The sequence below is a fragment of the Tachysurus vachellii genome, chromosome 7 (genome assembly GCF_030014155.1).
Source record: "Tachysurus vachellii isolate PV-2020 chromosome 7, HZAU_Pvac_v1, whole genome shotgun sequence".
Lineage (NCBI taxonomy): Eukaryota > Metazoa > Chordata > Actinopteri > Siluriformes > Bagridae > Tachysurus > Tachysurus vachellii.
Window position 1 is genome coordinate 28292671 of NC_083466.1, and position 27932 is coordinate 28320602.

At 40.9% G+C, this 27932-nt stretch overlaps 1 protein-coding gene across 1 annotated transcript in view; it reads left to right on the plus strand.

Annotated features, from left to right (window-relative positions):
- Positions 1 to 27932, plus strand: part of ptprn2 (protein tyrosine phosphatase receptor type N2) — a 203023-nt gene that overhangs the window by 48348 nt on the left and 126743 nt on the right. The window contains exons 4-10 of the mRNA XM_060875294.1: positions 16568 to 16679; positions 17094 to 17190; positions 20581 to 20974; positions 21077 to 21352; positions 21508 to 21548; positions 22956 to 23368; positions 25012 to 25098. Of these exons, the coding sequence (XP_060731277.1) occupies positions 16568 to 16679; positions 17094 to 17190; positions 20581 to 20974; positions 21077 to 21352; positions 21508 to 21548; positions 22956 to 23368; positions 25012 to 25098 (1420 nt within the window). The remainder of the gene's footprint in view (positions 1 to 16567; positions 16680 to 17093; positions 17191 to 20580; positions 20975 to 21076; positions 21353 to 21507; positions 21549 to 22955; positions 23369 to 25011; positions 25099 to 27932) is intronic.

The following is a 27932-nucleotide window of genomic DNA, read 5'->3' on the forward strand; positions in this document are numbered from 1 at the left end:
CCTGACTGTTTTGTGATCTGTCTCATTACCTGTCTACCAGTCTCTTTTCCACACTCTGTTTCATTACCCTGGCTGTCCCTCTCACTTTCTCATCACCTGCCTTCAATTGAACAGTCTCTCTCTGTAACTTCCTTTACATCTGTCTCTTACATCTGTTTATCATTCTAGCTTTTTGTCTCAGTCTATCTGTCTGCCTCTCCCGTCTCTATCTGTGATGTTTTCTTTATCTGCCCAACCTGTCTGTTTCTTCAGTGTTCTCTGTCACTGTCCCGCTTCCTGTCTACCTTTATGGTCTTAACAAACATCTGTTTTTTTTAGGTTCCTCTCCCTGACTTTTGTAGTCTGTCTAACTTTCTGTCAAGCTGTCTGTCTTTCCTCTTGTAAAAGTATTACGGTCTTGGCTTTAAACTGTAGGATTCAATCTCATCCACTAGGTGGCAGCACCTGTCTGTGTGTGTGTGTGTGTGTGTGTGTGTGTGTGTGTGTGTGTGTGTGTGTGTGTGTGTGTGGTCTTGTGTCTCATCCTGGATTTCTGATCAGACGTCAACGAGATCTGAAAAGTATGGAAGGCATGCTGCCACAATTAGCACTGTGCTAATGACTATTAGAGGAAAGCAGGAGGCTACCCCAATTACCTGAAACGAATAAAGAATGAGGGATCAGATGGAAGGGAAGAGGGGGCATGCACTTTCTCTCCTTTCTCTCCCTCCCTCCTACGCTTTCCTCTCTTTCCTACTTTCTTTTTTTTCTTGGACACAGATGGCATCTGAAAAAAACTGTGGCTTGTGATTGACGTGCCGTGATGTGGTGGTGTTTTATTTCAGATTTAGACAGTATTGCAGACGTGTGTGTGTGTGTGACTGTGTGTGAGTGTGCACGCTTGGCAGAAATATAGCTGTAAACTAAAATAAATTTGGGTTCTTGGCTTGACATGTGTATGTCTCTATACAGACCTCACAGTCCTGTGATGTGACGTGTCCCTCACCACTTACACACCTCTCCTTGTGTGTGTGTATGTGTGTGTATGTAAGTGTGTGTTGTTGTTGTTCTTGTCATCGAGCTGGGGGGCATTGAGTCCATCAGCTCCTCCTTATCTCTTGTCTGGAGTAGAAATTGCGCAATTTGTGATGCAGACGCCCAACCGCACAATGACACAGGATCAATAGCATCGATCGACCGCGTTGAGCCCTCGTTTATCGTCTCTGTCTCTTACACACACACACACACACACACACACACACACACACACACACACCATACCTGCTCTCCAAACACACAAACAAATACTAAATCAACTTTTTGTGTGTGTGTGTGTGTGTGTGTGTGTGTGTGTGTGTGTGTGTGTGTGTGTGTGAAATGGCTTAGGGAGATACAAAACAATATTATTATAACATTTTACAAACCAGAAAACAATACAAAATTGTAATAATTTAGCATTTGTGTGTGTGTTTGTGTCTGTGTGTGTGAGATTGTTTTTAGATTTGTACGTGTGTGATTGTTTTTATATTTGTGTGTGTGTGTGTGTGTGTGTGTGTGGGGGGGGGGGGGGGGGTATGTGCTTATGATTTTATGTGTGTGTGTGTGAAAAAGAGACCGATAGACAGACAGACAGACAGACAGACAGACAGCTAGAACAAAAGACAGACAGACAGACAGATGGAAAGGCAGACAGACAGACAGTAAGTGTAGTAGAGTGAGTAATCTCCACACTGAAGGCACCTTCAGACAGGGGGCATGGTCTAAAGTATGGAGGCGGAGCTTTATGTCAGAAATCAATGTTATAATCTTAACTTTATTCAGTAGCACCATAAACGCCACAACCAAATATCAACACTGCTGGTGCTTTATGAAAAAAAGAATCATTTGAAAATAAATTAATTGAGTTCAGTTAAAATGAATCAATAGAAAATAGCTGAAACATTGAATTTAGAAGCCATGTTTAAAATGAACGAATGATGTTAATAATAAATCAGTCATCTTAAATGGAAACAAATCATTTAAAAATAAATAAGGAATATTGAACATTTATTAGAGATTTATTATGTAATCTCTATATAAATTACCTGAAAAATGAACCAATTAAAAATAAACAAATCAATTAAAAATGAATCAGGTGAAAATAAATGAATCATGAGCAAAATAGTGATACGTTACATGTCTAAAAACGTGAGATTATTTCTATAGTGATTGCACCTGTAACTTACCTGTGTGTGTGTGTGTGTGTGTTGAGAGAGCGAGAGAGAGCATGTGTGTGTTGAGAGTGTGTTGATGAGAGAGAGAGAGAGAGAGAGAGAGAGAGAGAGAGAATAGACAGACATCTGTGAGGATGTTTATGTGGGTGTCCAGCTTTTCAGAACACAACAGCTAGTCAGGAATGCTTATTGGAACCCCGGGAACACACTCACACACACACACACACACACACACACACACACACACACACACACACACACACACACAAATTATTTTCCGTTAGGTAACAGAACAAAATGTCTAGCAATCAAACCAGTTAAATTTATTAATTTATTAAGGCCAGAGCTTAATTTATTTATTTTCTATTTCTGAACATGTAAATCACACACACACACACACACACACACACACACCAATGGAGACAATGTGAAATGTTAGCTGTCACTCAGGAGCCCTCATAACCGAAGCGTTTATGAATATCAAACACTTTATTTGACCTCGCTGACTCCGTTCCCTGGCAACCGAATGTTCCACGCCAGACAACCACACTCTTAATACCCACAATCCCTCTCGCAAGGATTTTTTTCTTTTTTTTTTATGATGGTCATTTTGAAGCAGTGTTCAAATGATAATAGACAGAAAAACAGAAGGTCATTAGATCAGTATAGAGGACAATTTTTTTTATCTCACTGACCTGAAAATGTTTTTTTATTGTTAAAAAATAATTTTTAATTGACAAAAGGAAAAATCTCAAAGGAAAATACATGTGGATGAGAAACTATAGGCTAATGCAAATTCAGGGTCATATTAGCAAGCAGAAAGCTAGCAAGGGGCTTTAGCAAGACCCTGGAGTCCAGAGTTTTAAATGTTTAGCTAGCTATCTGGATATATGCAACGATGCCACCTGCAGTTCCCACTCAGACCACCAGAGGGAACCTCACCAGAATATTGAAGCACTTTATTTAGTCCAGTGATTTTATAGACACCATGTGAAATATTGTTAGTGCTAGCTACCTTGTCGAGCCGTTTGTTTTGCCATTGTCTTTCGACCTTTGCTTTGTTTTTGTGTTGTTGGGTAGCGTTATTGTTTTTGGATCTATTGCCTGTTTTGGATTTGCTTGTTGTGCCTTTTCTTCATTAAAACCTCCACATATGGAATCTAATCCTTCCACCTCTGTGAACCCCTCACAGTATAGCTGAACAAACGCTAATACATTAGAAATGTTTTTCTAACAAGGAGACTTTAAGTTAATAGACAAAAATATAGATGAAACATACAGCTGGTGGCTAATCAGATGATTAGCATTATTGCTATATCTAATTACAAAGAATTACAAAGAAATTATTATTAGAACTGAGGCAAAATCTACAGCACTTTCTTATTGATATCTGATTAGACTACACTTTCTTTCTCTAGATTGGCTGCTTGCTCGTGACTGTCACCTTGAACTCCGACTGCTTTCATGTCTTTTGCTTGTTTGACGTATCTGAGCTGATTTACACGTTTTCCAGAAGATTTTATGGACCAGATAATCGCTCTTTATGAGCCTCTATTACAGCATGTTCAGGATGAATCGTGGCAGCTCAGGAGCAACAGATTAAACAGGATTTTTGTTCCATCTCTCAAATTTTACATTTTTATTTCTTACATTTCCAGTCAGAAGTGATTTTAGGGACTGTCGAGGCAGGGCAGCAGCAATATATACATTTAAAGATGTTTTCAGAATTGTTGAATATATATAAATACATAAAGAAACAAGATATGTATATTTATTTAGATTACATGTGTATTTTCATATTTTTACTTTACATTTGTTGAGTATTGTTGAGTTTTCCCCAACAATTCTGAAAACATCTTTAAAGTTTGGTCCCACTTTAGAGCAGGTGAAACAAACACTGGTGTTTCAGAGCTAAATGATGGTATGTAAGGATTTACCTGTAAAACTCTAAAACTCTCTACACTCATGATCTGGGCTTTTCTAATGTCGTTTTCTAATGTCTGACATTGAAAAAATGATGCTGCAGCTGTATAGAGAAAATAAACTGAAACACATTTCACACATCACAGTTAATATTTCAGAAATAAAAGGTATTTTTCTCTTCTTAACATATTTGAGTATTACAATAACACAAACAACAAATGTACTGAATTAATCAGTACTCCTAAATATTCAGTACTCTTAATAACTCAGTACTCCTAACTATTCAATATTCCTAACTATTCAGTATTCTTAATTACTCAGTACTCCTAACTATTTGGTACTCCTAACTATTAAGTACTCTCAATTACTCAGTACTCCTAACTATTCAGTACTCTTAATTACTCAGTTCTGTCCTGTGATGGGTTGGCACTCCGTCCAGGGTGTATCCTGCCTTGATTCCCGATGACGCCTGAGATAGGCACAGGCTCCCCGTGAATGAATGAATGAATAATTACTCAGTACTCCTAACTATTCAGTACTCTTAATTACTCAGTTCTCCTAACTATACAATACTCTTAATTACTCAGTACTCCTAACTATTCAGTACTCCTAACTATTAAGTACTTTTAATTACTCAGTACTCCTAACTATTCAAAACTCTTAACTATTCAGTACTTCTAACGTATAAATACTTTTAATTACTCCGTACTCTTAATTATTCAGAACCGTTAAATATTCAGTACTCTTAACTACTCAGTACCCTCAACCATTCAGAACTCATAACTATTCAAGACTATTAAATACTCAGTACTTCTAACTATTCAGTACTTCTAACTATCCAGTACTCTTAGTACGTTTCCGTAGTAGGAAAACAGTTCATTCGCACCTAGCCTGCAGTACCACCTTTCTACCAGAGAGGAAGAATATCTCAAATCCCTACATCCAGTAGCTGTGACTCCTGTCTTGTTTTTGCTGCTCAGGAAACTGTTCTGCAGATTTATATGACATTAAACATACAGAAGAATGAGAATATACAGATGCAGTGTAACTGCTGGTGTCTGGGCAACATATTCTGTTCTGGGTATTATGACATTCATTTTTTTTCATAATAATAATAATAATAATAATAATAATAATAATGTTTTACTCAATCTTGACTTTTTTATATAAAATACAGCAGTGGTGTACTGTAGGTTTTTCTAAAACCTTTTTCTAACTTGTTGGTTTTTGATATCACCCTTTCCTCCATGGAGCTCTGCAGGTGTTTGACATGTGTTGTGACGTACATTGTGTTTTGTTGGCAGGAACCAAACAGGACGGCAGATGGATCTGGAACAATTCCACTGAATTTGAAGGGTGTTGAGAGTGTGGGCTACGCAGATGTTTGCTAGCTGTGTGACTGGTGTAGTTTTATTTAATTGTGAGAGTTTATGTGCTAACTGCACCTGCAGAAGGTCAGCATTCACTCAATGCGAGGGTGAAGTTAACAATGTGACTAGCACAGCTCTTTGGCGGCAGCCATTCGGAGGCAGCTGCGGTGAGTCAGACACTCAGACACTCAGTGTGAAAAAAGAACAAGGACCAGACACACTGGAACAACATTTGTTGAGGATTCAAAGCTACACAGATGTTTTACTAGCATCCTTTCATGACTAGCATCTTGTACCATGCTAATCCAGTGACTTCCAGTAAAGTTAGCAAAAAGTGAATATTGAGCATTTACATTAAACAAAATACTAATGACTTGACAGTTTTTTTTCACTCACTCACTCACTCACTCACTCACTCACTCATTTTCTACCGCTTATCCGAACTACCTCGGGTTACGGGGAGCCTGTGCCTATCTCAGGCGTCATCGGGCATCAAGGCAGGATACACCCTGGATGGAGTGCCAACCCATCACAGGGCACACACACACTCTCATTCACTCACACACTCACGCACTACGGACAATTTTCCAGAGATGCCAATCAACCTACCATGCATGTCTTTGGACCGGGGGAGGAAAACAGAGTACCCGGAGGAAACCCCCGAGGCACGGGGAGAACATGCAAACTCCACATGAACAAGGTGGAGGCGGGAATTGAACCCCCAACCCTGGAGGTGTGAGGCGAACGTGCTAACCACTAAGCCACCGTGATACATGTCGTGATAATGTCACATGATACAATGATATATATAATAGTCTCAGACACTTGATGCTTTGTCGATCAGTAAACAGAGAAATTAATCCAGACCTATTGTGAATTTTCAGCTGTTCTCCTCAGCTATCTTCACGGTTTCTTTCTGGTGAAGATGTATCCCCAGCAGCACCTGGCCGTGCTGGCCGCTCCGTGGCGACAGGATTATTCGTGTTTTATTGGCCCAGGCTGAGATCTTTGATCACAGATTCATGTGGTTATTGTGTGTGCTGTAGGCCTAGTTTGGGAAGTAACCTTTGATGGTTTTATCTGATTGCAGCCACTTCAGATTCAGCTGCTTTGAGGACGGCTCTTGTACCTTTCTGGGCTTTGATCAATATTCCTCACAAGTGGGAAGTCTCGCATGTGCATAATAGAGTCCTTTATATTCTCGCTCTCTCAAAAACACACACACACACACAAACACACACACACATACACACACCAATATAAATGCCTCAAATATGCATTTATAAGAGGCTAGTCGTGACCGCCAAGACTTTAGTAAGTATTCACAATTAACGCTTGTCTTTTGTCAGATTTCTTTGAAGTGACTTACTTTTAAAAACATGTGTATACACACACACACACACACACACACTTATCACAGGTAAGTTTTTGATTGTTCAGTGCTCACAGTTTGTTTTTTATAAGTGCTAGAGTGCTACAGCATACGTTTATCGATGCTAGTCGTCTTATGTACATTTGAAAGCAACCAGCCGAAACACAGATGGTGGTTAATGGGGCTGTGGACGATTAAGAGGTCGAGACAATTTCAGATTCCAAAAGCAATCAGAAAGCAATCTGCTCCTGTCCATACTGACTAACTGAGGAGTGTAGAGGAAGATATTGCACCAGGATGCTGCTATGAATTATCTCTGCATCAGTTCCATCCCCATCAAAATATCCTTGGCTTCTTCTATGCACAGGATCAACCCAACTTCTTGCCAGTCACAGGAGTGTCGAGCTACAGCAATCTGCACCTTCACCTGAAGCTGCACTGCAAATTGCTAGCCATGCTCCGTGGGACATTTGATACATTTACGCTTCAGATTTGATTAGCATGGAATGCTCTTACATCTGGTTTGGAAGTCAGATTTGGATTTTATTTGTTTTAACTCGATTTTGGACTCCTGCTCACTCTGCTATAGCAACATTCACTCATTCATTCATCTTCTACCGCTTATCCGAACTAGAACTACCTCAGGTCACAGGGAGCCTGTGCCTATCTCAGGCGTCATCGGGCATCAAGGCAGGATACACCCTGGACGGAGTTCCAACCCATCGCAGGGCACACACACACGCTATAGCAACATCCGGATTCAAACTTTAGATCACTATAGACTCAGGATTCCTCCTCAGAAATGCTACAGAGAATGAATGAATAATTTGTCTGCACATGCAACAGAACATCACATTATTATCACAACTTATCTTTCTTTTTATCCATTAAGAATAAATGATCTGTTCATTTTGAATAATGTCTTGGTGTCTATTAGTGTTAATTTCGTCACCTATTTTTAATTTAGTCTTAGTCTTAGTCTTGTGCCAAATGTCCTTGTTAGTTTTAGTAATATTTAGTCATTCACATATCTTTTTTTGTTAGTCGACTAAAAGTCTCGTCGTTTTAGTCTAGTTTTAGTCAAAAAATTGTAGCTTGACCACATCTGGAATCTATTGTAAGAATAAATACAATGAGGCCTCATTAAATGCAATAATATCAGGAACACAAGTGTTATAGTGGAAATAAATAACTTAATGAAAAGCCTAAGATCAAAACTGTAGGTATATATATATATATATATATATATATATATATATATATATATATATATATATATATATATGTATATATACATATATATATATATATATGTATATATACATATATATATATATATATATATATATATATATATATATATATATATATATATATATATATATATATAAATTACCAACTTAATGCAAGTTATACATGGTATTGCACACACCATTATTGATGATATTTGGAGCAATATTACATGTAATTGTTAAACTTGATTCCCTTACATATACATTTGTTTTTAAGCCTAATTATTCATTTTGATTATGATGTGATTGTGACAGGGGGGTGGGAAGAGGTTTCAGGTTGGGGGGGTGCTGAGTTTTTTCTGTCACCACTTTTGAATAAGAAACAATATCAAGGCTATAAAACTTGTCAAAACTCCACGAATCACAAAAGTATCAGTGAGAAGTTGAGAACACACGTTTAAACAGTGCAAACACTCAAACTTGACTGCACATCACATTTTTTACTTTATTGATGCTGCTTTTAATCGTAATGCAAAGACCGGTCATCGGGACATAAGCTGTCATGTACAATAAAAGAGCCTGCGCAGCGACAGGAAATATAATTTAACACAAAAAGCCTGACTAGACCAGGGGTGGACTTGCGCTCAGGATTTTATTTTTGAGTGGCATGTGGACGAATTGTTTCTACGCACACACTAGACAGCGCGAAGCCGCGAACTCGTTGTGAATATTTTAAAGGCGTAACAGCTGATGAAAAAGCAGAGACAATTGTAGACGAAAATGAAGAGAGATTTTATCTTAGTTTTTATTTTATACAAAACATTTTCGCCTCGTCTTTTTTCGTCAACGATAATGCATGTTAATTTAGTCTTAGTCAGCGTTTTTGGACAGTGGTGCAGTCTTGTCATCGTCTCGTCTTAGTCATGAAAAAAAAAGGTTGTTGACAAACATTTTTCGTCTCGTCTTGTCTGACGAAATTAACACTAGTGTCTATTTACCAAATGTTTTCTACTAATATCAGTAGACAAGGATCTGTACAAGTCTTTATTGTGTCTCCGAGAGAGTGTTAAAGTGTTTGTGTTGGCCAGTGTTTGTGGTGCTGGTCTAATGTTGGATAGGTTGGGAGTTCTAATCCCAATACTTGGGCATTTAAGCAAGCCTCTGAAACCTCACCTCTTCAGCTCTCACTGGATTTCATATCATTAAAAAACAGCTTTATATAAACATCTCTGCTAAATATACATACATTCTTTCTATTTTAAATGACTGAGATGTAGGGAGGTTTGTCCAAGTTATGTTTTCTCATTCAGCCTTCAAATGAAAATCTCTTATCCTGATGATTTCGAGAGTTCAGGGAATGTTGCACAGTTTAGTGGTCGCCCCTTGCTGTGACTGCGTCTGTGCTGTTTAACTCCCACTGGCTTGTATTCTTCTTCTTATTAACACTATTTGGTGTGTGCCTTTTTATGTTTCTCCTGAATGAAAGACTTATTTTTTCAGAATTTTTTTTTCTGCTAATTTTTGGCATCAGGATCAACCAATCCTTCATGCTTGTCCATTCTTTTGAGGTTGCGCTGGGTGACATTTAACACATCATTGTCATCCCATTGTGCCTCGGATGCTTTTCCTACAACTAGATCACGATTGTTTATCCCCATTCACTTGTTTTGTCATCAATCATATTGTGAACATCTCTCTATACATCTGCTTGATTTTCAAACCAGCTATTATCGGGTCTCGTCTCAAACATTTGGAATTTCTGTCTAAAGCGTGAAGAAAGTGGTTGCCACCCAACTGTAGGATCATCTTATGTCTCTGAACAACCTGTATGTCCTTTTCCTCTCATGTTGCTAATGTGACTCGCTCATGTCGGTTTCTTCTCTACAACATTAGAAGGATTCGGCCATTTTTGTTCACACAGGCTGCTCAGGTACTTGTTCAGTCTCTTGTCATTTCTAGACTGGATTACTGCAACGCACTTCTGGCAGGTCTACCTATGAACGCAATCCGTCCTCTGCAAATTATCCAAAATGCAGCTGCACGGCTTGTCTTCAACCAAAGTTCTCGCATACCACCCTGCTGCTGCGATCCCTCCACTGGCTTCCGGTAGCTGTACGCATCAGATTTAAACACTGATGCTGGCCTACAAAGCCAAAAATGGACCAGCTCCCTCTTACCTCAAAGCCCTCATTACTCCTCGCACTGCACCCCGCACCCTCAAATCTACCAGCACTGCTCGACTGGTTCCACCATCTCTCAGGGTAAGAGGCAAGTATACTACAAGACTCTTCTCTGTACTGGCACCAAGGTGGTGGAATGAACTTCCCCTAGAGGTCCGGACAGCTGAGTCACTGGCTATTTTCAAGCGGCGGTTGAAGACCTACTTATTCAGGAAACACTTCAACTAGCACTTCTTTCCTTATCTTTTGCATTTAAAAAAGTCATGGTATCTTAAGTATGTAACTTAGTGAGCCAGCATTAATGTATTCAATGTTAGAGATTTAAGCACTTATGTACATAGCTCTGGATAAAGGTGTCTGCCAAATGCTGTAAATGTAAATGTATGAAAAAGCTTTGTCTACAGAATCCTACAGAACCTGCTCTGATCCAAGTTACTGCCAGCAGCTAACAGGGGTTCATCTTCATTTTTCTTGACCTTTCATCACTGTGACACAGTGGCCTGGCTCTCCCTGCTCACCCTGAGCTGGTTCCTCTCCTATTTAGAAGGAATATCGGAGTTGACTGTAATTCTCATGACACTCATGACTCATGTCTCCTTTGGCGTGTCACAAGGATCAGTTATCAGGTTCAGCATCTTCACAGTCTCCACCTCAGCCAGGTCATCAGCAATCATGGAGCATCATTTCACAGAAGTGTATTTCACATTTAGGAGAAACCTTTATTTGTCCTGTCTACCTTACAGCATGCTGAGATACTTTTCACTGCATATCCCAGCTTGTTATGTAGTCAAGGGTCAGAGAACAGGGTCAGCTCTAATACAGACCCTGGAGTACAGACGGTTAAGGGCCTTATTCAAGGCCCCAACTGGGGCTTAGAGCTTCTGATCAAATCTTTAGCCTCCCTCTGCAGGTACAACATTCTTCCAGAACACACATAAACTTCTCTGAGCAAGATGTTATAAAGTCTGACCCCTATTTAACTTTCTATGTCTATGCATATATATTCCTAAAATCTCCACCTCAAGATTATCTCCAAACTCCACACTTAGCTGCATGCAAAGACAGGTTTCCTTGCCTTTGCTTCATCATAGTTGGATTATTGCTCAGCAATGTTCTCCTCAACACGATTCATAAAATTCATCGTGTCCATACCAGCACTGCCTGATGAGGAAATCAACATCCTGATCACATCGGTCCCATGCTCCGCAATCTTCACTGGTTACCAATTTCCCTTCGAAACTCCTCATCTTGACTCATCATTACAGGCAAAGAAATGGTCCAGCCGTAAAGATCTTAAAGATCTGCTCACCTCCATGACCTCTACCCATAACCTTTACACAACTGCTGGTGAAAGAAAGAAAATGCTGCAAACATTTCTTTTAAACGTGGCTTATTTTTGACTTTGTGGTTTTTACTCACAGAATGTGATTAGATTTTTTCACTGTTTTATACAGAATTTATAGTCAGTCTTTTCCCTGGAGCACTTAAAGATTAAAGCACCTCAATATTATTAAAATGTATTAACTATTAATACTTTAATTAATTAATTGTATTCATATTTTATTATTTTTGTTGTATTTACTCACTCACTCACTCACTCACTCACTCACTCACTCATTTTCTACCACTTATCCGAACTACCTCGGGTCACGGGGAGCCTGTGCCTATCTCAGGCATCATCGGGCATCAAGGCAGGATACACCCTGGACGGAGTGCCAACCCATCACAGGGCAACATTGCAGGGCACATTGTTGTATTTTAAAAAGCAATAATCTGATGTGGATGATAGAAATGTATATTTGTATCAAGGTCTCATACCACTGCTGGTAGATGTCTAGCAGCTGGCACAACACGTACTTGGATGGTCCCCTGTCCCCCATCTGAAGCCTTGTTAAGTTAAAATATGAAACCCTTCATCAGGTTTCCATGTGAACACATAATCTCGGATGTGTCGTTTGCTAATCGAGAGCTAATGAAGTCCAGACATGCTTCAAGAGATGATCTTGATGTGCTGCGTTGCTATGCATCCATTTCTTTGTTAATGCTGCTCTCAGTCAGTGACCTCTCATTCCAAAGCATGCCCAGGAGCATCTCCAGCATGTCTGAGTGGACATTATAGCATGAGCAGTGGGCGAAAAAAAACTCTTAATCATGCCTACTGATGTTCTCGAGGAGGGAAATATTCAAAACAGGCGACGTACGGGGGCGGGTCTCGTCTCCAACACGTTTTGTTTTTTGCTTCCTTTCTATCTCTCTGCTGGATTTTTTGTTGCATGTTGTGGAATTTGATTTCTTTTTTTTTCTTTGTGGCCAGAGGCTCATCAGGCCTGCGAGAAGAGATGGAGAACAGGCTTCCTGCCTGGATGCAAAATTGTTTTGGCAAGCCTCGGCACACTCTCGGCTCTGTAATCATTCCAACTGACTCACTGGGTCAATACATGAGGAGATAATTCTGCCAAGAGGCAGCTTTGGTTTTGAGCATGATGGCATGGATGAATGCTGCCCTGTAGGCACTGAGGAAGAGTGAAAAGATGCACATTAACATCGCCAGGTCTGGAGAAATTTTTTTTAAAAAAGTATATAGTATACATAAAAGTATATAGAAAATATATTCTTGTAGACATTAAATAAAATATAACACACCGTGTGTTGTGCTGTGAGTGAAAAATAATCAACAGATAATCAACTGTTCCCAAGTGGTTTATTTTTCACCTTATTTTTTACCTTAACACCTTATATTTTTTATTCATCTCTACCTCCATTTATTGTTGTGTATGTTTGTTAAACAAGTTAGTTCTCACCATTCCCACACCACCTTCAATTTTTTACTCTTTCTTGAAGACAAAATGAAAAAAAACCAACAACAAGAAAAAAACCCAGAAGCTTGTCATGTTACCATAGAAACCGCAAAAAAAAGCATACTACTTTTGGAAAAATCAGCGTGACACTCGAGACTCCTTTCTTACAGATCAGCAACCTGTCAGCAAAATCATTGTGAATGAGCCGTGGCTATGAAAACAGAAATCAGAACGAGGGCATTCATTTTTAATCTGTGCTCCTGTCACAGCTGCTGTTATAAACAACTAATCACCACCTTCTGACCAATCAGAGTCCAGATCTCATCATGATTTCATCAGTGTATTGTGTGTATTGCTTGTGCTAATAAACAGCGTACAGTATTTTGATGTTTGTCTTGCAGACACTGAGTCCAGGTCGTGTCGGTCTGACTGAAATCGAGTGAAATAACAGTGGCTGCTGTTTGCAAAGCCAAAAAAACAAACAAACAAAAAAAAACGCTATTTTATTGTCAGTCAGTCTCATTTCCCTTCATCTCTTATTTACACCTGCACCTGCCAGCACCAGTGTCCCTAAACATGCTACAGAATTTAAACAAGTTTCTCTGAGGAGACAGAAAGCAGAATCCCGCTGAGTCTTTATCACGTGCATACGCAAGAACGTTCAATCACAGCACATTGTAAATATTCACGTTTACCTTTATTTATAATTACTACACTTACTATGGTGTGACTAAGAACCTTTCCAACGCCAGAAGGAAATCAAGACCAAATGAAAGCTTCCTTTTTTAATTACTAAATATTGAGTAAACTATTGATTCTCTCCTGCTGAATCTCTCAGCAATCACACATTGTTTCTCTTCAAAACGATCTTTTATTTTTTTTTTTACTAAAGTCTACAGAGGTCCAACAATTTAACGTTATTACTTATTCAATAAAGAGAAACGCTTTACACCAGTTACTCATTATGTATTTAACCCAACGTTCTTCAGAATTCATGCTAACGCTCTGTGGTGTTCTTCGCTGACTGAAAGGCTTCTCACACATCAAATATTTCCCCAGGGTCCTAGTGAACCCTGGCTAAAGGGAATCCTGGGTTGTGTAGTCAGAGGTTTCACTGCTCCTACTGCCCCCGGGGTTAACACTGAATCCTGGCTCTTAATAATCTGACCTTGTTTCACGAGTCATACTGTATGACTTGACTCGAGTCATACTTAAGTCGCAAATTTGAGACTTGAGACTTGCTTGACAAATATTAAAAAAGACTCGACTTGACTTTGACTTGACATTCATGACTTGAGACTTACTTGTGACTTGCACATGTGTGACTTACTCCCACCTCTGCCTAAACCCTGCTGCAACCTTCTTCTCATGTGCATATTTGATATCAGCAACCTGATTGGATAAATCCAGCACGTCGGCGTTTTAAGTAAAGGCTCGTCTCATTCTTTCACATAAGAGAGGAAAAAACTTTCAGGTCTGTGCTTCTGCACCCGAGCAGGTTTTGTTATTTTTCACATCTTTATCATCTGTTTTTGCTCTTTTTAAGTTTGTTGAATAGTTGGGCAGATGTACATTTGTTGATATTATAGATATTTCCCCCTCGCTACCGCACACAATTACACGATGTTCAGTGTTTTGCCACCTGACTGTATCTACCGAAACATTTTTGTTCAGTGTTGTTCAACTGCATCCTGGTTTTCACGTGTTATGAGGTTATCACGCGCTGATTGCATGTCTGTTGCTAAATAAGAAGCCGTTAGATTCTAACACAGCATCATTTCACATTGTAAATGTTCAGCAACGTGATGTGGAGTTAACACAATAAAAGCTTTAGAGCAGGAAGAAAAGAGGTACTAACCTCACTTCTACATTACACGTGTGAAACGTTCCATTAGCTTACTACTGACACTCTGACTTACTTACTTACCGTGCAAGTCTTTCAATTATTTATTTATTTATTTTTGATTACTTATAAGAACTGTGAATTTTTTTTTATTAACATTTCCTTATATTTCTATACTTCAAACTCATTCATACTGGTCGTTTACGGCCAGGTGTTTAAACGCCATTTTCAATAACACTGTAATAAAAATTCAACACTGCAGCTATTAAAAGTAGGGTCTCCGATATTTGAGAAATGCTTCAGAAAACTGTCTCAGGATGACAAGCTAAACAAAAATCAAAACAAACGTGGCCAATGAGCAGTAAGGGACGGGTCTTGTCAATATATGCAGAGAGAGTGTTCAGTGCGCATGTGTGACATTAGCAGGAAGCGGTTTTAACATTGACATGGAGGATAAAAACAAAGAAAGAAAGAGAAGAAAGGCTTACGATAAGGTAAGAAGTAGGACGTGTTAATATAGGATCAGCTTTCCAGCGCTGGAGAGAACTGAAGGAGCAGGAAGTTGGTCACATATTCACAGATTGGAGTTTCCTGAGTCAATAACTCCTGAGCTAAACGCTGTTACTACACAAATAACACCTCTTTTCTATCATAGTAATGTAGAGACGCAGCTACAACCGTGTTTTGTGTAGTAACAGTGTTTAGCTCAGGAGTTATTGACTCTGGAAACTCCAAGCTGTGAATATGTACACATGAGCACTGAACACTATGTCTGCCCATATTGACAAGGCCCGTCCCTTTCTGCTCATTGGATACACGTTTGTTTTGATTTTTGTTTTGTTTGGTGGCCTAACGCAGTTTTCAGAAGCATTTCTCAAATATCAGAGACCCCACCTTTAAACAATAAATGTGTAAAGAACGAAAGGAAATTTGAATATAAATTTTGGTAAATAGATAAATAAATAAATAAATAGCTCCAGTTACATTAAAACTTGTACCATGATACTAATAATGTGTGGTGAGTTAATGAGGCAGGACACAAAACCTGAAAACAGAAAAAAACGAAGTCCAGATCGAAGTTTTCTTAAAAACAAACAATAATCACAAGGGAACAAGGGAAGGTTGTTCATCACCATAGAAACCATGCATTCCATTATTTCTAAGAGATAAACAACTGAAAAATTTCAGACAAACATTTAAATAAACCTTTCATTAAGCTTTACTAACACTCAAGGTCGAGTTACAAAGTATTCATTAAATTTTTGATTTATAAATACCAAAATAAAAAACAATAGTCATCCTTAACCCTCATGCTCTTTTAGAAAGTTGTTTCCACTGTGCGGATTTGTTGTATTGCAACTCTTAAGAACACACAAACTGACCTTCTGGACTTTTCTTTGTTTAGCCAGAGATTCATCTTCATGTAAGAGCATGATGTACACACACATTTAGCTGCTCATTAATCAGGAACGTCAATAACGTGGACTGAATGTAAATAGTTACCATTGCAACTATTATGCTAGATTTTTATACCAATGTTCCTAAGTTGAACAGGATGTTTATGAATATTGATATGTTTCCCCTAACGATGCTTCTTTGTTCAGTGTTTAGTTCATGTTCTGTCCTGTATCTCTGACTTCCTGTATTGTTCTGACAGGTTATACATGGCAAGATGATGCTACACAGCAGGTGATTTCCAGAGAACTGCTAGCATTGCCTAAAGTCCCCCTACGACGCCTCGGCAAAAACTTCCCAGCTTACAAGTTACGGTAATTTGCTGAGTTTGCCACTAGTATTTTATCCACTGGCTTTTAGAAAAGGATAGCTATTTGACTGCTTGCTAAATTTAATTTACCACAGGAAGTAACTACTAGCTTTTTGATAACAGGAATTGACTCATATCTAAATTTAGCACAGGATTTGACTACTAGCTAAATTTAATTTACCACAGGAAGTGACTGTTAGCTTAATTTATCACAAGAAGTGATTGCTAGCTAAAGTTACCACTGGAAGTGACTACTAGCTAAATTAAAAAGTGACTGATATGTAATTTTACAACACGAAGTGACTGTTAGCTAACTGAAGGTGAAAATGTAACTAACATCTGATTAGCGACTTGGCAGGATCTGTTTTTTCAACATTCCTTCTCTTTGGAATAAATGGCACGGTTGTTGTTTCTACAGTGCTCAGGCTAGCAATGGTGACAACAGGAAGTACCTACAGGAACTTGGCTTCTTACCTGCAGATGTCACCACCTCCAAACAACTACTTCAAGGAAAGGTGATGTTCGAGGTTTCTGACTTGAGTTTAATAAATATGTACTCAATTTGAAAAAATGTTTAAATATGTGTTTGTGTGTGTGTGTGTGTGTGTGTGTGTGTGTGTGTGTGTGTGTGTATAGATTGCATATATTCTGATTAGTATTTTTTACATATGATACATTTATTTTGAAGTAATTAAAATCATGATTTGAATTAATACACATTTAATTGCACGATTGATTAGTTAACTGCAAATTAATTTCTTTTAACATAGGAATTTTATATAAATATATACATTTATTTAAATGTGATATTTCTCATAGGAATTGCTTTATTTTCACATTTGAAATGAATTTTCCACAATTAAAAAAAAAAAAAAAAATTTATTTATTTGTTTGTTTATTTTTGCTTTGGAGTTGCTTACTTATTTAATTTTATACATATACATATGTGTGTGTGCTATTTCTATGCAATTAAATTCTTTCTATGTTTGAATTTTTTTCTTCACATTCACATATAGAACATAGAAAACATGTAGTTCAGTTCCAACCAGTGGTGGTTCTAGGATTTTTCTGTAACAGGGGCCATTAAGGGGCCACATGTTACATTCAGGGGCCAAGTACAGGGTACATTCAAGCACACAAAATAGTTTATTCAGTACGGTGCAAATACATTTCGGCAGTCATTCCTTCTTCAAGCCAGTAAAGTTCTTAATGATTTTTTTTCATTTATTTATACTGTGCATAAAGGACACAATGCATCACACACACACACACACACACACTAAAGTACAGCACAGCGATTAATAAATTAAACACAATACAATTTACAGTGTGGATATATTTATACCTCCCAGCTTGAACATCTCATACAGTACACTCTAATAAGGTAAAGTGCAGCAGAGCAAATTCAGAACAATCACAGAGGTATTTTAACATGTACGTATGTTACCATAACACTGTTTCCAAATACAATACAATTTACAGTGTAGATATATTTACCTAAACATTTGTTTCTTATTTCTCATCTTTTTCACATATTGTCAGAAAAACAAATCTCAGTTTAAGCCCTTTTTGGATGAGATAAACAATTTTGAAAATGCAAAGCAGCATTAACATACTGTAGGAGCAACAACTTGCACCTCCCAGCTTAAACATCTCTCTCTTTATCTTTCTCTCACTCAATTTCTTTTACTTGCTCATTCACACATACACACACGTACAACTCAAAAAAGAAGAATTCTCCGATTGCTATGCTTGGAGTTGAAACACCTGACAAATTCATACAAATCTATCAGGTTATGACCTGGCCCGTCGGGATTCAATGCTTCTACCAAGTTGCATCGACACATTACTGCCGCGAGTGCCGGCCACTGTTTGGGGGTGGAATTGCATCTGTGATCGTTGTGAAAAAATTCTCTGGTTGATGTTCTCATCGACGATTGATGGAATGGGGGCCAATCAGGGGCCAATCAGTTTTCAGCAGGGGCCAGGGCCAATCAGATTTCAGCAGGGGCCATGGCCCATGTGGCCCCGCCTCTAGAACCGCCCCTGGTTCCAACTGTACTTTTCTCGTGTCGTTCCAGGATAAAAGCGAGAGCTCTGCAGTAATTCTGATGTACGGTAAATAAATATCAGGGGCTGTTATATTGCACGCTAGATTGTCACAGCGCTTTGATCTTTAATCATCATAATATTTGAGATGGGGGGGCACGGTGGCTTAGTGGTTAGCACGTTCACCTCACACCTCCAGGGTTGGTGGTTCGATTCCCGCCTCCGCCTTGTGTGTGTGGAGTTTGCCTCGGGGGTTTCCTCCGGGTACTCCGGTTTCCTCCCCCGGTCCAAACACATGCATGGTAGGTTGATTGGCATTTCTGGAAAATTGTCCGTAGTGTGTGATTGCGCAAGTGAATGAGAGTGTGTGTGTGTGCCCTGCGATGGGTTGGCACTCCGTCCAGGGTGTATCCTGCCTTGATGCCCGATGACGCCTGAGATAGGCACAGGCTCCCCGTGACCCGAGGTAGTTCGGATAAGCGGTAGAAAATGAATGAATGGATGAATATTTGAGATAGCGCTCAGGTTCCTTCTCATGCAGCTGGAGGTGAAAACCAGAGAGAGACAACACAAAGCCTGAGAACATCTGTCCCAGAGCAGGGACGCTGGAGAAGAGGAATAGTTCAGAGCTCCGACCAACAACGGACTCCCACAGCACTTTTAGAGATGCTATGGAAATCCACCCTGCTGTTCCCTGCTTTATATCAGCTACACACACAGCACTACTCTCAGTCTGAGTGCTGCCTTTATTTCAACAGTTATCCAATGTGCCTTCAGATTCAACAGGACATGATTTAACTGAAATTAATTCTTCATTATTTGTGTTTTCAGATTTTTTTTAGACTCTAAACTACTGAACACAGGAATTAACACAACAAAAGAAGTTTATAACTTTAAATCAATGTTTAATAAATTGATTAATAAACGTCACATTGTTATTTTATCAGTTTATAGTTGTGTTTATGTTTAAAGGTCTGGGAGACGTTCCTGATTCTGTTCTCTCTGCGTTATAACAGTGACACCAGTGCCTACTTTTTACTCTTTCTTTAATAAGTTTAATAATAAAATGTACAATTACTTACAATAACCCAAGTTTTATCTTTAACCGACAAACAGAGACGTCCTGATGAAACGACCTCCATGTCTCAATAGATCATGGGTTATTCTCTGTATGTGGCCGTGGAGCTGTTTGATGTACCACATTAAATATGTGGGGGTAAATACTGTATGTGAGGTGCGTTAAGGTTTGGACTCATCCAGATGATGAGAATCTTTATTTCAATCAATTTTCATCCATGATTGGAACAAAATTGAAACGGAAATGAACAAACAATTGATCCCCTGGTTATGTTTCATTCCCTGGATCTTAAATACATGATCACAATAATAATCAAATAATAATCATACTAAATTTGAGTCAACAGGAAATTTAATGACCTAATCTTTATATCCGTCTCAATGTTAATGGGAGTCGTGGCCTAATGGTTACAGAGTCTGACTCCTAACCCTAAGGTTGTGGGTTCGAGTCTCGGGCCGGCCACGACTGAGGTGCCCCTGAGCAAGGCACCAAACCCCCCCAACTGCTCCCCGGGTGCCTCAGCATAAATGGCTGCCCACTGCTCCGGGTGTGTGTTCACGGTGGGTGTGTGTTCACTGCTGTGTGTGTGCACTTTGGATGGGTTAAATGCAGAGAACGAATTCTGAGTATGGGTCACTGTACTTAGCCGTATGTCACATCACTTTACCTGTCCTGAATAATGGGTTTTATATGTACATTTTCAGTCGTTAGTCAATCTCAAGCCATTTCTTTCTCTACACTTTCTCAATAAAGCCGATCAATTCCTTTTGTTTTTCAGTACAAAATTAAAGGAATGTCTGATCTGATGGATATGATCATAGAACCTAAAGCAAGGCCACCTCCACGACCATCCACCTCGCTCCTTCAGCCACGTCCAGGCCCCAAACATTCATACTGGCCTGGACTTAAACCGGTGGACCGAACTGAGCTCCTGGACCAAAATGGTCTTCTCTCTGAGCTGCAGCAGTACCTGCAGTCAGAGCCAAAAGAACGACCTGCAGCTCCATCTCAGAAGGAGCTCCAACACTTCCAGCTTCAGCATAGTTCTCCTGCCAAAGCAGGGAAAGTTCCAGGTGATTTAAGGCGACCTCCTCGACCCAGAATTGACAAACTGTTGTTTAGGTCAGGAGCAAACTGGCCAAGAACTCAAGACTCCCTCAGCTCAGTGGATGGTAGGAATTATTCTAATTATTGAACAAAATAATGCTCACAAATGTGTTACACCAGAACCTCTTCTAGTTTTTTTTCATTCGTTTTCCTTCCTCATTCTCCAGAGAAGTTCATCCAAGGTGTGGTGAAGAAGCTTGGACAGCAGAGCGTTAACATGGACACCCTGAGCCTGAACGACCTTGACCAGCTTTCTGAGGTCATCACTCAGGCCCTGCAGGTGGTAGATGATAGGGAAGGGGTCAAAGGTCGTGAGGTCACGGTAGATGATGATGATGATGATGATGATGGTGATGATGATGATGATGATGATGCGATGAAGAGGGAGCCAGATGCACAGGAGCAGCTTAAAGAAACATCTAGACAGGATCTCACAGCCAAAGGTAGAAGAGATGCTTTTATTTTATAAAAAAAAAAAAAAATAATAATTTGTTTCAACATTATAGCTGTCAATCATGTTGAAATGATTTGTTATTGATCATTCGAGTTATGTAAGCTTGTGTAATTATGTGTAATATTTGGTGCTTGTGGCTTACAGATGGGCAGACTAAAGAAAGCAAGCCAGCAGCAGAGGGAAAGGTAAACAACTGCAGCTGCACAGCTTCTCACCGTGTAAATGTGTTGTAGGTTTTTTGACAAAGAACTCCTTTTCCGACGCCATAACAGAATGATTGATACATATTTTTACCATCCAATGGATTTCTGTTCAAAACTTTATAAATTAGATGCTGTGATGGATGATGATTGCTTTGATACTGAACATTAATTTGTCTTGGGAGAAAATGGGACTGACTCAACAAGCAGGCTGTAGGCATGTGCCAATATTAAAGTTTCAGATCAGGATAATTACCCCACCATTTATCACCCTATACAGGGAGGGTAGAGTAAAACATGGAGGAGTCCAATCACCTGAATCACCATCAGCTGCCTTAAAGAGAAAAGATGGAGAAATAGTGAAGATATCTAGGGAGAGGATGGAGGGATTGGTGTGGTTAAAGGATAGAATAAGGGAAGAGGATAGCGAGATTGAGTGAAAGGATGGAGAAGTGAAAGGAAAGAATGGAGGGAGAGATGGAGGCATAGAGTGAATTGATGGAGGGAGGGGATGGTGGAAGAAGAGTATGGAAGGATAGAGGGTGAAGTGGTGGATGGAAAAAATGGAGGGGGAAGATGGTGGGATAGAGTGAAAGGATTCATGGAGAGATGGAGGGAGAGGATGCAGAAGCTAAAGGAGAGAATGGAGGGATAGACTACTAGAATAAAGGGAGAGATGAAAAGAGAATGTAAGGATTGAGCGAGATGTTGGATAATTATAAGCAAAGAAGGAGGGAGAGGGTGGCGGGATAGAGGGAGAGATGGAGGCATAGAGTGAATTGATGGAGGGAGGGGATGGTGGAAGAAGAGTATGGAAGGATAGAGCAAAGGGAATAGAGGTAGAGGGTGAAGTGGTGGATGGAAAAAATGGAGGGGAAGATGGTGGGATAGAGTGAAGGGATTCATGGAGAGACGGAGGGAGAGGATGCAGAAGCTAAAGGAGAGAATGGAGGGATAGACTTAAAGGGACTGTGGGAGAAATGTAGAGAAACGGTGGAGTGGTGGAAGGATACAATCGAGGAAGAGATTTGAGGGATAGAGTGAATGGATGGAGAAAAACTATGTAGAAATGGAAGGAAAGAATGGAGGAATAGAGTGAGAGGATGGAGAAGTAGAGGGTTAGATGGAGGGATAGAGTAAAGGGAGAGATGAAAAGAGAATGTAAGGATTGAGGAAGAGGTTGGATAATTATAAGCAGAGAATGGAGGGAGAGGGTGGAGGGATTGAGGGAGAAATGGAAGCATGGAGTGAATGGATGGAGCAAAGGGATGGAGATAGAGGGTGGAGTGTTGTAGAGTGAGCATGGCAAGATTGAAGAGTAAAAGCAGATTCATTCTTATTCTTAAACCTTCTTAACAATCACTAACAAGCAGAACGTCCATGTTTTTACAGGATAAAGTTTTTATCAGTCAGCTCCTGGACTTCCTGGACAGGAACTCCAGTCCTGAGGCTACTGATGAAACGTCCCTCCTGGACTCGCTCGCTCTCCCACAAACACCTGCAGGTCTGAAATCAGCTGGAGTGGAGCTTGTTCAGAGTCGCACCACTCAGACCAGCGTGGACTTAACCAAGAAGAAGATGGAGCCAGACACAGTGGACCTGCACCTCACAGGAGATGCTGAGGTGGAGCAGTGGCTGCGTGGTGAAGATGATGTGGATGCAGATGCTCGGCGCAAGGAGAACCGCACAGAGGAAGGGGATGTGGAGAAGAAAGGTGGACATGTGGAGAAAAAGTTCAGGGTGGATGTGACTGCATACTCCACCCCTCAGCGTGACGAATACTTCGGCTACATCATCACACAGGAGTGAGTAACCACCTGCTCACTAGTGTAGAAGGAACAAGGAACATCTGATCAAGGTACATGCTGGATTCTGATTGGTCAGGAGGAGTTGATTTATTTATAGCTGCTGGACCTTCAGTTTACACGCACACACACACACACACACACACACACACAAATTTGCAAGGTAATAGCCACAAATTTTTTTCATTCTCACCTTTGTGTGTGTGTGTGTGTGTGTGTGTGTGTTTGTGTGTTTGTGTGTGTGTGTGTGTGTGTGTGTGTGTGTGTATCTATACATGTTTGTCTGAATGTAATTTTGCACATATATAAGTGTAAATGAGTGTGTATCGATTCCTCTCTGTGTGTGTGTGTGTGTGTGTGTGTGTGTGTGTGTGTGTGTTTGTGTGTGTGATAGCGAATCACACTTTACAGGAATCCCATTTGCGCTGTAGTGTTTGCTTTGTTGTAGGAAAATGTGAGTGATTTATCAAAGCACTGAAGCCACCTGAGCCGCCTCTTCCATCCTTTTCCTCCATCTCTCTGTCCATCTTCCCATCTTCTCTTTCAATCTATCCCTTCAAAATTTTACTCTCGGTTCGCCCTCATCCTCCATTCCTCTAACCTGTTCCTCTATCTCTCCATTCTCTCCTTCCCTCCCTTCAATCTGTGCCTCTTTCTCTTCATTCTCTCTCTTCATCCCTTTACTCTATCCTGCCATCTATTCATCCTTTTCTTTAGTCCTTCACTCTGTCTGTCCATCCTCTTCTACCATCCCTACACTTTATCATTCATCTCTCCATCTCCTTTCTCTATGCCTTCACTCCATGCCTCCAACCTTTCCATCCATCCTTTCCATATAACTCTCCATCCTTTTCCTCAATTCCTCCACCCCCTCCATCCGTTTACATTCTGAACTGTTCCTTTATTCCCTCACTCCATCTGCTCTCTGTACCTTTTACTCCTTTCTGTTTCCTGTAACCACTTTCATCTCTTCATTGCTTCCTCTATTGATTTCTTTCATCCAGCTATCTGTTGTCTGCCTCTTCCACCACCTGATTCCTAGAGTCCCTTTCTCCACTCCTCTATCTGCCATCCCTCTATTTCCTCCAGAATCCACCATTTCCTTCATCCCCCATCATTTGCTTTCTTCATTCCCCTGTCTGCTGTCTGCTTACACTTCCCCCATCCTTCCACCAGCTTCTCCCATCCTTTTGCCCCTGCCATCTTCTTTCTCTATCTTTCCATCCATACCTCTATCCCTCCTCTTTTGTATATCATTCGCTTTCTTTCATATTTCTGTCTCTTGGGCTGCTTTTTCCACCTGTCCATTTTTTCTGCGTTTTCAAATTCTTCAGTTATTCTTCCCGTCATGTTTCTCCATACCTTCATCCATTCCTTTGATCCACTTTTCTCATCAATTCATACCTTTTTGTGAATCCTTTCATCCTTTTTCCTGCTCCCTTCATCCTTTCATTTTTTATATTGTAGTTTAGATGTATATGCATCAAGTAGCCTTCAGTAGTGTGTGTGTGTAATTATTGTAGAATTTTCACACAGACTTTGTATTTTAATCTGTCTTCTCTCTTGTATTCTTCTTCTCTCTCTCTCTCTCTCTCTCTCTCTCTCTCTCTCTCTCTCTCTCTCTCTCTCTTTTCTCTCTCTAGCTCTCTTTCCACTGATCAGGGTCTTAACCTGATGGAAACCTTGGCTAAGAGAGCAAACCTGCGTGTAACTGACTTCCTCCAGCTCTCGTAAGAACACACACACACACAAAGTGGGCAAATATCTCCTATAATCAACGTATTTGTGTGTGTGTGTATGTGTGTGTGTGTGTGTGTGTGTTGCAGTAAGAGTCAGTGTGTGGGGGTGAAAATCACATTTCTGTTTGGACTGATTGTTCATTTTAAAAGTTGCACTGTGTAACTGCATTTGACCTATAAGAATATTGACTGTGTGTGTGTGTTAGAGAGAGAGAGAGAGAGAGAGAGAGAGAGAGAGAGAGAGAGAGAGACTGTTTGATATAAAATAGAAAGTGTGTAGGTGTGTGTTATTTTTTTAACCTCCCTCTTGGTGGGAATCTGTGGCTTGATTAGCGAGTGTTTCATAATGAGACTGAAAGCTCTGGACTCTGGATTCCGGACTCTTTTTTTTTAAATTTATTTTATTTTATTTTTTACTGAAAACTGATGTCTAAGACTGAACACTTTATTTCACTGCAGATTTATTCTCATCAGTTCCTCATCACATATACATCTCTATCTGCTGTCCTTCTTACATCTGTTCATCTGTTCACTGACCTCAGACCAGAGTCAAACTCACCTTCATCACCTCCCCTTACCCTGAACACCTCCCTCACCATGAACACCTCCATTACCTTCATCACCTCCCCTTACCCTGAACACCTCCCTCACCATGAACACCTCCATTACCTTCATCACCTCCCCTTACCCTGAACACCTCCCTCACCATGAACACCTCCATTAACTTCATCACCTCCCCTTACCCTGAACACCTCCCTCACCCTGAACACCTCCATTACCTTCATCACCTCCCCTTACCCTGAACACCTCCCTCACCATGAACACCTCTATTACCTTCATCACCTCCCCTTACCTTGAACACCTCCCTCACCATGAACACCTCCATTACCTTCATCACCTCCCCTTACCCTGAACACCTCCCTCACCATGAACACCTCCATTACCTTCATCACCTCCCCTTACCCTGAACACCTCCCCTCACCCTGAACACCTCCATTACCTTCATCACCTCCCCTTACCCTGAGCACCTCCCTCACTCTGAACACCTCCATTACCTTCATCACCTCCCTCACCCTGAACACCTCCATTACCTTCATCACCTCCCCTTACCCTGAACACCTCCCTCACCCTGAACACCTCCATTACCTTCATCACCTCCCCTTACCCTGAACACCTCCTTCACCCTGAACACCTCCATTACCTTCATCACCTCCCTCAACATGAACACCTCCATTACCTTCATCACCTCCCCTTATCCTGAACACCTCCCTCACCCTGAACACCTCCATTACCTTCATCACCTCCCCTTACCCTGAACACCTTCCTCACCCTGAACACCTCCATTACCTTCATCACCTCCCCTTACCCTGAACACCTCCCTCACCATGAACATCTCCATTACCTTCATCACCTCCCCTCACCCTGAGCACCTCCCTCAGCCTGAACACCTCCATTACCTTCATCACCTCCCCTCACCCTGAACACCTCCCTCACCCTGAACACCTCCATTACCTTCATCACCTCCTCACCCTGAACACCTCCATTACCTTCATCACTTCCCCTTACCCTGAGCACCTCCCTCACTCTGAACACCTCCATTACCTTCATCACCTCCCTCACCCTGAACACCTCCATTACCTTCATCACCTCCCCTTACCCTGAACACCTCCCTCACCCTGAACACCTCCATTACCTTCATCACCTCCCCTTACCCTGAACACCTCCCTCACCCTGAACACCTCCCTCACCCTGAACACCTCCATTACCTTCATCACCTCCCTCACCCTGAACACCTCCATTACCTTCATCACCTCCCTCACCCTGAACACCTCCCTCACCCTGAACACCTCCATTACCTTCATCACTTCCCCTTACCCTGAACACCTCCTTCACCCTGAACACCTCCATTACCTTCATCACCTCCCTCAACATGAACACCTCCATTACCTTCATCACCTCCCCTTACCCTGAACACCTCCCTCACCCTGAACACCTCCATTACCTTCATCACCTCCCTCACCCTGAACACCTCCATTACCTTCATCACCTCCCTCACCCTGAACACCTCCCTCACCCTGAACACCTCCATTACCTTCATCACTTCCCCTTACCCTGAACACCTCCTTCACCCTGAACACCTCCATTACCTTCATCACCTCCCTCAACATGAACACCTCCATTACCTTCATCACCTCCCCTTACCCTGAACACCTCCCTCACCCTGAACACCTCCCTCACCCTGAACACCTCCATTACCTTCATCACCTCCCCTTACCCTGAACACCTCCTTCACCCTGAACACCTCCATTACCTTCATCACCTCCCTCAACATGAACACCTCCATTACCTTCATCACCTCCCCTTACCCTGAACACCTCCCTCACCATGAACACCTCCATTACCTTCATCACCTCCCCTTACCCTGAACACCTCCCTCACCATGAACACCTCCATTACCTTCATCACCTCCCCTTACCCTGAGCACCTCCCTCACCCTGAACACCTCCATTACCTTCATCACCTCCCCTTACCCTGAGCACCTCCCTCACCCTGAACACCTCCATTACCTTCATCACCTCCCTCACCCTGAACACCTCCATTACCTTCATCACCTCCCCTTACCCTGAACACCTCCCTCACCCTGAACACCTCCATTACCTTCATCACCTCCCCTTACCCTGAACACCTCCCTCACCCTGAACACCTCCATTACCTTCATCACCTCCCTCACCCTGAACACCTCCATTACCTTCATCACCTCCCCTCACCCTGAACACCTCCCTCACCCTGAACACCTCCATTACCTTCATCACCTCCCTCACCCT